Source organism: Pogona vitticeps, chromosome 1 (assembly GCF_051106095.1).
Source record: "Pogona vitticeps strain Pit_001003342236 chromosome 1, PviZW2.1, whole genome shotgun sequence".
Classification (NCBI taxonomy): domain Eukaryota; kingdom Metazoa; phylum Chordata; class Lepidosauria; order Squamata; family Agamidae; genus Pogona; species Pogona vitticeps.
In genome coordinates this window covers 130,282,402-130,295,706 of record NC_135783.1, presented here as the reverse complement: position 1 = coordinate 130,295,706, position 13,305 = coordinate 130,282,402, and the positions used below count along the sequence as shown (strand labels likewise).

Genomic DNA, 13,305 nt, shown 5'->3' with positions numbered 1-13,305 from the left:
AGGAAAAATAATCCTAAAACAAAGTGAAAATAAGAATAAAATAAGGATAATAATTGCAAAGTGAGATGAGTTTGTTAGGCTTACTCAGCTTTAAGAGCAAGCATGAAAGTGGCTCAGATTTCAGTCTGTGCAAGTTCCGAACTGGTTTCCAGGAGACTTTTAACTTAAAGCGTAGTTGTTGCTTGTTGCTTCACTGGGACAGAGTGAAGGCATTGTATCTGTTTCACTGGGGGATCAAAGAGCAGGAAAAAGGGTGAAGAAGAAGGTAGATGCTTTAATTACTCTTTTCTCTTCTAACTGATAAAGAATGAACATCTGCCAGATAAAGAAAACTAGGAATGGGGTGATGATGGTATGGGAACTGATTATAAGTTGCATTACCAAGTCAAGGTGAAATTCAAGGATTTTCTTAATAAGCCTTCCATCTAAAGCCATTACTCGTTCTAGTGTTTGATATCATTAACATACTGGATGAGGATGAACAAACTGAAGCTTACTCTAGGTGAGATGGAGGTGGTACTGATGTGTCAAAAGGCAGGGACTCAGGCCATGCTATGTGAGGTCACACTCCCCCTGAAAATGGCCAGTCCACATCTGGGATGGACTAGAGGCCTAGATTTTGGCAGAAGGGTGAAGGGCATTAACAACTGGTTCACCCTTATGCAACAATTGCACCCATGTCTAGAGTTGTGATCATGATTATGCATGCCTTAGTTCAAGCGTGGGAAAGTTCCTGGGGCCAATGTTTGCCCTCTGAGATTCACTAGGGGCTGTACCAATCCCTGGAAATACGAATAAACTGCAAAAATAAAACCAGAAATGGCCAACAGTCTACTCCTGGTTTTACAAAAACTCCTTAGGGGGCTGTGCCTTTTTTAAAAATTAGAACCAGCATTCCTGGAAGTGTATTCCAGGAACGAAATGTCTGAGAAAGGAGGTTTTAATTGATGCTGTATTTTTATTTATTGATTGTTTTAAAACAGTGTTATACATTTTCATGCTTTTATTCTTTTCTGTGTTGTTATTCCATGTTTCCTATTTAATTGTAGTCCACCTTTAGCCCCATTCGTGGGAGTGAGGCAGTATATGAATGAATGAATGAATGAATGAATGAATGAATGAATGAATGAATGAATTAATGAATTAATGAATGGTGGAAATATCAAGGAAATCTGCACTAGTCCTGGAGCTGGTGTTCACAGGCAGGACGAAACAACGCCACAAGGGATCATTTGTATCTCACCCAGCATTCACAGGATTAAATTTTTTCCATTAAGAAAAAGAGGAAACTAGAAGTAATCCAGTAGACTGGGCTGTTGGCAGCAAAGGAGGAATTGAGAGACAGCTGACCCCACCTCTTCACCTGAAATAAGGTCCAAAAACTCCCTTGGACAGTCCAACCACTGGGGTGCAAGGGAGGGCTTCCGCTGAGTTCACCAGGCAGTATATCTGGTCCCTTGCACTTCACCAGCCGTTTTGCAGAAGAGAGAGACTTGTGTCATTGTTTAGTCTGGAGTATTCTTCTTTTCTTTGTTTTCTCACTCAGTTTAGTTTACTAAACCTCTTTGAAATAGCATTACACAATTAGTTCTATGTATGTATGTATGTATGTATGTATGTATGTATGTATGTATGTATGTATGTATGTATGTATGTGTGTGTGTGTGTGTGTGTATGTATGTATGTATGTATGTATGTATGTATGTATGTATGTATGTATGTATGTATGGTTGTATGTATGTATGGTTGTATGGTTGTATGGTTGTGGAAGGCTGTTGCATGGGCTTTGAGTCTTTGCCTCCCCCTCCATTTGAAGTTTCCTCCAACTGTTTGTTTGTTTGTTCTGAATTTTTAGCAGAGATCTAGAAAGGTACAGATAATGCCACAGACCCAGGAATAGGGCAAGTTCAGATGTGTCCTAAAGGATACAGAGTGGGCTGGTGCTAATCTTCAGAGTCTTCTTTTGGATACAGAGGGCTTCCATATGCCCTTGCACATTATTCACATTGCCGAGGGTAGGCTTTTCCTGCAGGAGAAACTTTAGGCTGTCATGCCTGGCTGCCTGGATAGCCATCTTAGCTGACTGCCAAGAAATTCGAAGCGGCAGTGGAAAACATCCTTCATCCTATCTTCTCTATTTGTGGAAGAAGGAAAGAGGGTAAGGAAAAACATTAGATAAGCATGAGTGGTAAAGTAGAGTTATTTCACGAAAGAGAAAATGCATCAAAATATGTCGAATGGTGTGGCACCATATATAAAAATATATTTGGTTCTGGTGCACTCACTTATTTATAGTAGACACACTGCTTTCATTAAATGGGCAGCTTGAATTTATCTGAGATGAGCTGTGGAAACTTATAAACCAGCCAAATCTCTAGAGGAATTTGACGTTAATTCTCATCTTGTTGTGAAAGGTGGAGGCTTAAGATTACTTGTATGTTCTTGCGTATATCTTTTGGAATGTGTGGGAAGAAGAAGTGGGACTGGTCACATTTTTCTTCCTCAGTCAAGAAGGCATACTTGCTATTCTAAAGTGATTAATCATTAGTGCTGGGAGTTATCACAAGTGTTTGTTGCCACGTGCTCTTCTTCCAGTACGTTGCCACGTTTCTCTTGGAATGGGGTTAATGGCAATTTTTATACCATTCATTTTTGAAAATTTGTTGAATTTGTGGAAGAAGGAAGATTGAAAGGCCTGTATTGTCTGTGGGAGAGGCGGAGGCGAAATGCCCCATTAGAACAGAGGTGGCAAACTTCTGGTTCCCTGCTTGTTTTAGACTACAGCTACCATAATCCCTTACCATTGGCCATGCTGTCTGTGGTTTCTAGGAAGTGACGTTAAACCACTGGGTGGATGGACATGCTTAGTATCTGTTTTCTATCTCACATGTAAGAGAGCTGCCTTTTGTTTTCAACTGGCTTTCTTCTGAAGACCTCAGTGGGGCTAGTTTCCTCAACCAGCATGCAATGATTGGGTGTCTTTTTGCCTCAGTTTACAATTTAAACCAGTTGAGACAAGTTCCTTGGAAACAGCTCTAAAACTCCTTTGACAGTAAAGTTGAGAAAAGCGACATTTCTGCTTGCCACCAGTTAAACAGAGAAGTTCACTTTTGCACACTTCAGTCCTATTCAGTTCGTTCTAATACTGAAAGCCATTAATGTACAAGTGTTTGGAGAGCTTTTTCCTTTCTTTTCCCACCCCAGTTTAAGGCTTCTGAGGAGAAGAGATGGGCTAAGGTTCAGGGCAAACTGCAGAAAGAAACAAGGACCAGCTATCTAAGTGCACGGGAGAAAGCAGATAAAAGGGAGTTAAAGTAGGTTGCTTTTAATCACGATCAATTGTGCGCAGCTATTTGAAAACGGGAAAATGCAAGGCATTGCAGTTGGACTGAATGAGTGTGGAACTTTTTTTCCCCCAGGGGCCAAATTACAAAAAGATGGGGAAAGAAATCTATTGGGGAGGTATTCATGCATGGGACTCTTCAGCTGCCCATGGAGTGGACAGAGGAGAGAGACATGCTGTAGTGAATACTGCAGTGATCTGCCATATAACGGATTGCAGTAGAGCTAGCTAACAAAACCTGTTCTTGCGGTGGGATCCCAGCGAAAATGTTTTGAATCTTTTAACAGAAATCATGGCAGTGGAATTATCTGACTTCGAGAGTGATTCCAAACAACTACTCACAGTTAAAAACTATTGCAGCTATTCTGTCATTTTAATAAGCGATTGGGGGGGGGGGAGGGAAGGTGGGAAAAAACAGTGGGAAAATGTGGGGTGCAAATTAAAGACATCATCAGCTGGACTTTTTGTATTTTTCCTAGTTGGGAAACACCCTTACATTCTTGTTTCTGAACATATTGCAGTAAACAAATTGCCTGATTTCCAGCTTTGCCCTGTTCCATTCTTCTGCTGTGAGGACTGGATATCCAAGTCTTCAAACCATCTACTCAAGATATCTATTTTCAGTATCTCATGAAATGCTCAAGACTTATCGTAAGACATATGTTTCCTTTCCTTTCTTGGGTCCTGAAACAAGCACATACTCATGCTGCTAATCACTGTAGCAATGAAAAAGCAGGTTAATTGAAGGAAATAATCTTATAACTTCATATTCAGCGAGGATGTGTATAGTTGGCCCATTGGTGAGTGCTCCCAATCCAACCATTTTTTGCAATAAACCATACTTTGTTTTTCTTTTTGGCTGGATTATGGCCTTAATTATTTTGCTAACAGTTGAACATTCACTACATGAAGGACTTAAATATGGATATCAAGTTAAAAAAATCCAAGACTGGCATTTTTTTCAAGGCCTCTATGGACAATGCAGAATGGGAGGGGGGAGCTTCATAAGAATTTGATCAAGCCAAGCTTCTCAGCACGATGAGAAAGTTGGTCAAGGATTTTCCAAGCTCTCCGATGGATTTCACCTCCAGTGCAAGACTAAGATTCCATGTGTTCCTCTTGATGTGTAGCCCTTTGTGCAAAATGTCTGTGTAACAAAACTAGCAACCGTAAAAGAACAAGATGATGGATCAAAAAGATGCAAACAACAACTACATTTTAATGATCCAAGCGCCAAGGAAATCATTAACAGTTTTAAGTCTTGTTCGTTTTTAGAAAATGCACAGAAATTAGTCTTTGAAATGTGCAAAACCTCTCTGAGACCAAAAACAGGCAACCACCCTACTATCTTGTGGTGAGAAAAATAATTATCCTGTTGTCTCCTTTCTGATATTAGAGTGAACCTGATCAGGTTCTAGATCTCTGAGTCCAACCAGAACTAATGTAGAGTGATGGGGTAGGCTGAGAAATGGTATAGGTCAAGGGTTAAGTCAACTGCTGTGATGTCTTTTTCCACATATGATTTCATTCTACCTATTAGATGACAAGTAAGGGTTTTTCCTCTCTTAAATATGCTTATATTCGCCAAATGAAGTCTGGTGTTGCACAATTGAGAAGGTTGTATCCTTTTGAAAGTGCACAGCATACAGTTGTCAATCATATTGAAATATCAGTGGCATTTTCATGATTTTTTGCTGATTTTATTAAGAGATGTGATGTCTTTATTAAAGCTTTGAAGGATCAAAGTTTGGGTTCTAAAATGGCAACAACTAATTATAAACATCTGCGTAAGATTTTGAAATGTGGCAGGCATTTCTTGCAATAACGCCTGCACTTTTCAGTGCCTAGATTACCCTTTGATCACCCAGTACTCATTCTACTTTGGTGGTTTTTTTTGGAAACAACCAATTGTTCTTTACTAGCTGGAACAGCATATAATATTGATTTTGGTGAGTAGAGTTCAGGGGCAGTATAACATTTTAAGTAGGTTTGTCAATGTCTAGACATGAAGCATTTTAAAATGGAATAAGATGAATAAATAAAAAGCACCAGTAATAGCCTTGTTTGCATGCATAGCATTCTACCTTTATGAATAATGAGAAGAGCTACAGTCTTGAAATAATGTGGTTCTAGTGATGTCATTCATTTTCAATTATCTGGTTGAAATACAAAGGAGTCCAACTTGTTCTGTTCAGATGTATTATGAATTGCCTGTCATTGCCTCAAAAAGTCCTTCTTTCTCTGGCTTGGATTGTGCATGATATTCTGGCTAGTGACAATGGGGGAAAAACAACACACAACAGGAGGGACAAGGGGAAAAAAATGGAATAACCAACCATTTTCCTGGAGTTATTCAGACAGATCAATACCAGATCCTAAGGCCTGCTGAAGAGATGTCACCATTCCTGACCCCCTTTATTTCTCACCCCCTTTTCTGTCTGTGACAGGGACAGGACTTTCCTGTCCGTGTGGGTTTTGTCCTGTCCTTGTACACTCGTGTGAGTGTGAACAACTTGTATGGTGTCATTATTGCAGGTATGGGTCTGGGCCATAGCTAGAAAATCTAGCACCTGGAGCTAATAGCACTTTTTCTCCTATGTTTTCTGTCCTGACACAAAGGCATGAGCCCCCACCAGGAAATAGACTGAGGAGAATGTGATACCATCCAGAAGAAATAGAAAGTTTCTGGTTTCCAGGAAGGGGGGGGAGGCGAGTTCTTCCTTCTCTGGCTTGGTTTGTAGCATGATATTCTGCCCAACGACAATGGCACAACAGCAGCAGCAACAAAAACATCTTCACCACCACTGCCAGATTTTTACACTCTGTAAACAACGGAGACTCTTGAGAGTCCCCTGGACTGCAAGGAGAACAAACCTATCCATTCTGAAGGAAATCAACCCTGAGTGCTCATGGAAGGACAGATCCTGAAGCTGAGGCTCCAATACTTTGGCCATCTCATGAGAAGAGAAGACTCCCTGGAAAAGACCCTAATGTTGGGAAAGTGTGAGGGCAAGAGGAGAAGGGGACGACAGAGGATGAGATGGATGGACAGTGTCATCGAAGTGACCAACATGACTTTGACCCTACTCCGGGAGGCAGTGGAAGATAGGAGGGCCTGGCGTGCTCTGGTCCATGGGGTCACGAAGAGTCTGACACGACTTAACGACTAAACAACAACAAAAACTTTGGCAATCTGAGGCAAAGCCCCGGATGGCCCACACTAGTTATGGCCCTGGTCTGGACTACTAAGTAGAATGGGGGAGGGACACACTGAGGAGCAGTGGGTGTACTAGTTAGCATCAAAAGCAAACCGGATTTTTGTTGTATATTTTAAAGGGGGGGAAAGAGAGAAAGAGAAACTTTAAATTTCAACAAAGGCTTTGCTTTTTAGCCTTACCAAAGTGTTTTTGTTTGTTTGTTTTTAGTTACAAACTATAAAAGTTCTTTAATGTTCTTTAATGTACACACACACACACACACACACACACACACACACACACACACACACACACACACACACACACACACACACACACACACACACACACGTACGTTTTATAAGCTCAGCTGTCTCAGGCTTACAGAGGTGAGTTTTACATGCTCTTTGATCTTCCACTAAATTTCAACCACGGTTGAAAAAAAAGGGAACACTGTCCTTGAGCATGCCGTGTTCTGAAAAGGTGCGACCAGGCCTAGTTTGACAAATAATGTAAATACCAACATCTAAAGCATGTTTATATAAGTTGGCAGAGACAGAGGCAATGAAACCTCTACTGCACAAAAAAGTCTATTGAAAAAAATATTCTGGTCTTCGTAAACAATTATGCTATGAATTTCGTCCGTTTCATTCCAAAGCTTTTTTATATAATTGGGGGAGGGGGAACCTGAATTTGGGCTACTGCTTATACTGTTCGCTTCTTAGGGTGAAGAAAGCCATGGCAACTGGGCCCTGGATTTTGTTTACACGAAGGTCATCTTGGTCTCTGTGTGGGATCTCTTTCACCACGGTTTGGGGAAGGGGGAGTGAGGTGATTAACCCTTGGCCTCCAGAGAGGATCTCCATGGCTGATTTTTCTGGAAGGAAAAGTATCATTGGCGGTAATTGGAAAAAGACAGGCATGCAACCAGAGCAGAATGGGCTTGCTCATGCATTAACGTGCAACTTGCTCAATGCATAAGGTAGAGCGTCTTAGCACAATACACTGAGAAGGCCAAGCAGGCCATGAGAAAAGGTGTTTTTATTGGCTGCCCTTCCCACAATGTCTCGGCCTTGAGGACCCTCCTTGAGTCAGAGATGATTCATATAGCTGGCTGAAAAGCAGTCAGATGATGGAAACAGCAATTTAGTGAAGGAAGCCTCTGCTCAGGTGTCATCATCCACACCAGTCCTGCTTGGAGGGATGGGGGACAGCATAGCAGTGGCATTGTGGAGTGTGTGGCATTTCTGTTCCCACCTCAGGCTGTGGGTTAGGGTTATTCTGCTACCCCCTATGTACAGACCGACATGGATTAACCTGGCCCTGTCCACTTTGAGTAGTGTAATGTATAAGAACTTGAAGGTAGGTATCTTTTGAAAAAATCTTGACACCTGTTCCAGTCTACCATTTTTAGAATTCTTTGTGTTAAGCTATCAGTGTTGTAGTGATATAAACATGTTGTATTTTAGTATCGATGTTCCACAAGTATCAGAATAACTGGATCACATGCTAGCAACTCCAGGGTTTCCAATGTGAGGCCTTGGTTAGTCTTTCTCTCCCATCTCCACGTTCTGCCCTTCCAAATTCTGTTGAGACTTTTGGCTCCAAGACAGTAGAACTGAAACAAGAACTCTTGGCACTTGGAAAAGGCAACTGTCATGAAGGAGGAAGGACATGTGCAAATTGCCTTTATAACGTTGATAAATTGAATCACACAGGGTCGTAATGACCATTTCTAAACAAAGAAAGACTACAGATGTTGTGGGATATTTTTTAACCACTAAGCACAGAGGGGGGCTGGCATAGATATATATGTTGGGCTCATGGGAGTTGTTCTTCTGATTGAAGTTCACTGCTTCTTCCTGTTGCAAAACATAGCCTGATAGCATCTTCTTCAAGGTTTAGGAATCGCTCATATGCAAAGTCGAAGGCAAGGACCACTGGGAGGGTCCTAAGTGGAAGAAGAAAACAATGACTCATGTTAATTTTTGATTAAAGTTTGCCCCCCAATAAGCAAATAAGTGCATAAAGTTATTGTGCTAAACTCCTAAGGATAACAATGTTTATGGTATCTTGGTGGACTAATTATTTGCACGGGAGACTGTCAATCCAAAATCAGAATATGCTTTGTTGTTGTTATGTGGTGTCAAGTTGGAACTGACTTATAGCAATCCTAACAAGGTTTTTGCTACAAGTGAGAAATTTAAGGAGTGGTTTCATCGGTTTCACGTCCTCCCACTGAGTTTCCATAGATGAGCGGAGATTTTATCTCAGGCTTCTTGAGTCTCAGTTTGTTACTCTATCCACTACACCAGCGATCCCCAATCTTTTTGGAACCATGGACCAGTTGTGGGGGTGGGCTCCGTGCACAGGGGTACCCCCACGCTCTCAGGAGGTCGTGTTGCACTTGCAGGTGGGCGTATCATACTTGTGGGCATTTTGTACTCACACGCATGTGTGCAAGTGTGACACGCCCCCATGAGTGCAACACACCTCCCATGATTGCGACACGCCTGCCATGAGTGCTTGCAGGGGAGTGGAGACCCATCTCCACGGCCCAGGCCTGGCAAGCCCACAGATCGGCACCAGGCCGCGGACTGGGGGTCGGGGACCCCTGCACTACACCACACCATGTATCCCTTTTCTACTTTAGCTTTAAGGCTTTCCTTTCCAATGTATAAACAATGTCATTCCCAGTGTTTGCTCTGCTGAGAAACTCTCCATGATAGGTTTTGACTCGGCTGTCTTCATAAACTCTCCTTGCAAATAACAAAATAAGATGACACAATGCCTTATGACAGCATCAATCACTTGAAATCTGTCATTTGGCATGATTTCTTCATTCTGTTTGGGCAGCTCCTTCTCACAGTCATTTCAGTTGGTAAAGGTTTAGCTTGGAGATCTAAATTAATCAGCGCTCACATGCTTAGCATCCTTTCTGGGAGTGGATAACTGCTGAGGAGAGATGGCAGGTCTTGCCCCCATACCTTGCCTATGGGACTTCCAAGGGCCTCTGCTCAGTTCTGTGAAAAGCAGGAAGCCGGACCAGAGGTCTCAGATTTCATTCTGATCGGCCCCCTTCTCACTTCACTTGCTTCTGTCTGAGAGACAGAGGGGTGCAGCAGGTGGCTAGCTAAGGGAACAGTGGCATGGCAGTTAAACTGAAGTACTGCAGTGAAGACTCTCCTCATGACTTGAGTTCAGTCTTGGACTCTGATAGCTGACTCAAGGTTGACTCAGCCTCCCATCTTTCCGAGATCAGGAAATTGAGTACCCAGCTCATTGGAGAGGGGGCAAGTGAAGCCAGCAGAATTAAATTATAAACTGCTCAGAGACAGCTTTAAGCATGATGGGGGAATATATAAGCAGCACCTTTTGCTTTGTTTTGCTTTCGTCTCATTAGTTAGTTATCTGTCGTCAAGTCGAAACTGACCCTAATTGGGTTTTCAAGGAAAGTAAAATATTAAGACTGGATTGATGAGCTCCACTTCCCCAGTGGGTTTTCATGGCCAAGTGGGAATTCCAACAGTGGTGTCCTGAATTCCGGTCTGTTACTCTGTCATCTACACCACACCAGGTACTCATTTACTCCTATAGGGTAAAAATGCTGCTTTGTGTTGAGTCAGGGCATTGCTTCATCTAGGCCAGTATCATCAACAGTGACTAACAGTAGCTACCTAGTGTTTCAGGCCAGTGTTTTCCAGCTCTACCTGGAGATGTTGGGGATTGCACCCAGGATCTACTGCATGAAAAAAAAGAGACTTTGTCTTGTGGCCCTCCCACTTTCCAGCTAGTGGTGGCTGCTGACTGCTGTGATCCCACAGCAAAACTCCACTGGTAAGGAGAGACTGTTGCAAATCAAATACTTCATTTTTCAATTTCAAGGTACACATGACTTTTTCTCACTGCTTCAGCAAAAAATGAAGCAGGCATTGCAGATGATCCTGTAGCAGAATCCAGAATTCTGGCAAAGCAACAACATATACAGTGGTGCCTCGCTTAGCGAGTGCCTCGCTATGCGATGAATTCGCATAGCGAGGGGGTCCGGGCCATCGCTGGAGCATTCGCTCAGCGATGGCCCCTATGGCGATTTTTCGCTTTGCGATGATCGCTAAGCGATTCACTTAGCGATCCTCGCAAAACGAAGCGGGGGAGAACAGCTGATCGGTGGTTCCAAAATGGCCGCCGGAAGGTCCGCGCCGCATTTTCGCGCCCTGCCCTCGCTTACCGAGGGCGCGAAAATGGCGGCGCTATGGGACAACATCGCTTAACGGTGAGTTTTCAAGCCATAGGAACGCATTGAACGAAGTTCAATGCGTTTCTATGGCTTTTTTATTTCCGTTTAGCGATGTTTTCGCATAGCGAAGGTTAATCCGGAACGGATTAACCTCGCTATGCGAGGCACCACTGTATAATGATCCATCTATTCAGCCTGAGATTGAATTATTCTGTATCACGTGTTTTAAAACTATCCATCCATCCATCCATCCATCCATCCATCCATCTATCCATCCATCCATCCATCCATCCATCCATCCATCCATCCATCCATGAGAAAACATCATGTACTAATATGAAGGCCGTGTCCTAGAAGGCACATTGTACCTTATCAACTGGTTTTCCTGCTTCATTTGATTGCGACACATTCATTTCGTGCGAGTTTTTGCAAGCTACTTCAGCAGATAGATTTCTTTCACCGTTTAACACATGTGAATTAATGAACCCTCCAGGCGAGTGAGACCACCTGCTGAATATAAACAGTAATCATCCCCTTACCAAATGAACACACACACACATTTTCTGTAATATAAGCCCAATTGTGGTGTTGAAAACTGGCTAGAATACACATGAGGGAAGAGTGTTCAAGTCTTGGCTGTTGCGTCATCACTTCCATTCTCTTCCTACATATGAAGGATCACATGTCTGAAGAGGGACAGCCTCAGCTGTCTGTAGGGCTTGTCATGTGAGCTGGAATCCTAGAAAATTAGTGTTCTGGTTCAATTTAGCACAACACCACAGACAGCAGAGGCTGTCCCTTTTAAGATTCATCACCCTCCATGTGTAAGAGAGTGCTGGAACCGGGGATGGAGGGGGCAGGGCTACAGTCATGGCCTCTCCTCTGTGCATGAGCATTCACCTGGCTTTGAATGCCAGAAGAGGGCTAGAATCAAATTAATAATCCAACCAGCTGTTGCCTGTTTTAATTGACACTGCTGTCTAAGGGCAAAGCTAGACAAGACACTGATCCCTTATTTAGAAGCAGTGCTCCAGCAAGTGGCAAAAGACATCAGCATGTAAAAGGACAAGAAGCATGACTGATCACTGGAATGTAAACACTGGCTTCCTTTGCATGTCTGCTGAGAGAAGCACAACAGAGATATGCATGGCAGGCTGGAGGCAACATATTTTAGAAGTGAGAAAAGCACACGTCGCTGAATGCTTACTTTGATTCTCAGATTCTTTCAACTGGAATGTCAGTGATAGAACCCGGTACCTTATATATGCAAAACATTCCCCAATGCTTTTGGCCATGTGCCCATGAAACAACACAAACTTTTAAACACGTGTTTAATTTTTTAAAAAATAGGATGCTATTTTCTTGCCTGCATTATTCCTTTCCCCACCAATTTTGTTAATTTATGTTAATTTAATACAGAGTTGGAAACAGTAATAAATGTAAATTGTTCTTTAAAAAAAAGTCACAGAAACAATATTAACTCAAGTACTGAGTAAGTCTAAAGATTAGAATAGATTAAAGGTGTGATCAGATACACCCGTCTCTGTGATCTCAGCTGGGCTTTTTCCCCGGCTAGTGAATATATGACTTTAGCCTAAATAGTACAAAGTACTCACAAGCCATTGCTCATTCATTCCCTGCCTAGTCTTCTGCCTGCGATGAGGCTATTAATCATGTTGGCTATACAAGAAGGCCAAACATGTAAATTAGCTCAACAGAGGTGCTTCATTGTTTCTTTCCTTGGAACCCTCCAAATGGAGAAAGGTTGCTATCCACAGGGCAAGAGAACCATCTAATTCCAGGAAAGGCTCACTTATCATCATTACATGTCATTTGACAGGAGGAATAACGTAATGAACCTCAATCAGGCAGAGGACGCTTAGCGGAAGAGATGAAAGAGATGCACTAAGTAGGAGTGCCATGTGAAGGATGCCAATTACATGCGATCGGAACAGATGCAAGGTTAAAAACATTCTTTCTTCCTGTTGCACGTAGCCACTCGAACTGCATCACAATGTCCCTTTGTGTGTGTTAGCCATCTCAAGTGGATGAGGACATCGGAATCAATTTAGCACAACTGTACTCTGCAAATGCCCTTTTTAAAAAGTGTATGCTACAGACCTCTTCTTGACTGGCTTGATCTCATTTCTGCGAGCATCATATCAAGCCAGATATACATATCTACACAGGTAAGAGCACAATAGGCGCAGGCAATGGGGTGACCCTCGGATGTTTCTTTACTTCAGCAAAGCTCCGGTTTGACGCTGTGGATGCTTACTCTGGAGCACATCCCGCTCAGCTCAATGCTGGTTACACCCAAGTGAATGTGACAGAATTTCAGCACTGCCTGATCTCAATACTGGGAAGGTTTTGCTTTCTGAACACGTCACTTCTAATTATTGTTTATTTCCAGAAGATGAGCCAGGCCCAATGAAGAACGCAGCACTTCCCTTGGTGGCCACCTTTTACTTTGGTACTTTCCAAAGACAGAAGTTCCATGAAGAGGAACGGGAATGCTGCATACTTCT

At 42.6% G+C, this 13,305-nt stretch overlaps 1 protein-coding gene across 1 annotated transcript in view; it reads right to left on the bottom strand.

Annotated features, from left to right (window-relative positions):
- Positions 1–8,212: 8,212 nt before the first annotated feature.
- The window catches only part of TPO (thyroid peroxidase), a 90,983-nt gene continuing 85,890 nt past the window's right edge, over positions 8,213–13,305 (bottom strand). The window contains exons 13-14 of the mRNA XM_078388914.1: positions 11,146–11,284; positions 8,213–8,491 (exon numbers count right to left, since the gene is read on the bottom strand). Of these exons, the coding sequence (XP_078245040.1) occupies positions 8,453–8,491; positions 11,146–11,284 (178 nt within the window). The 3' untranslated portion in view covers positions 8,213–8,452. The remainder of the gene's footprint in view (positions 8,492–11,145; positions 11,285–13,305) is intronic.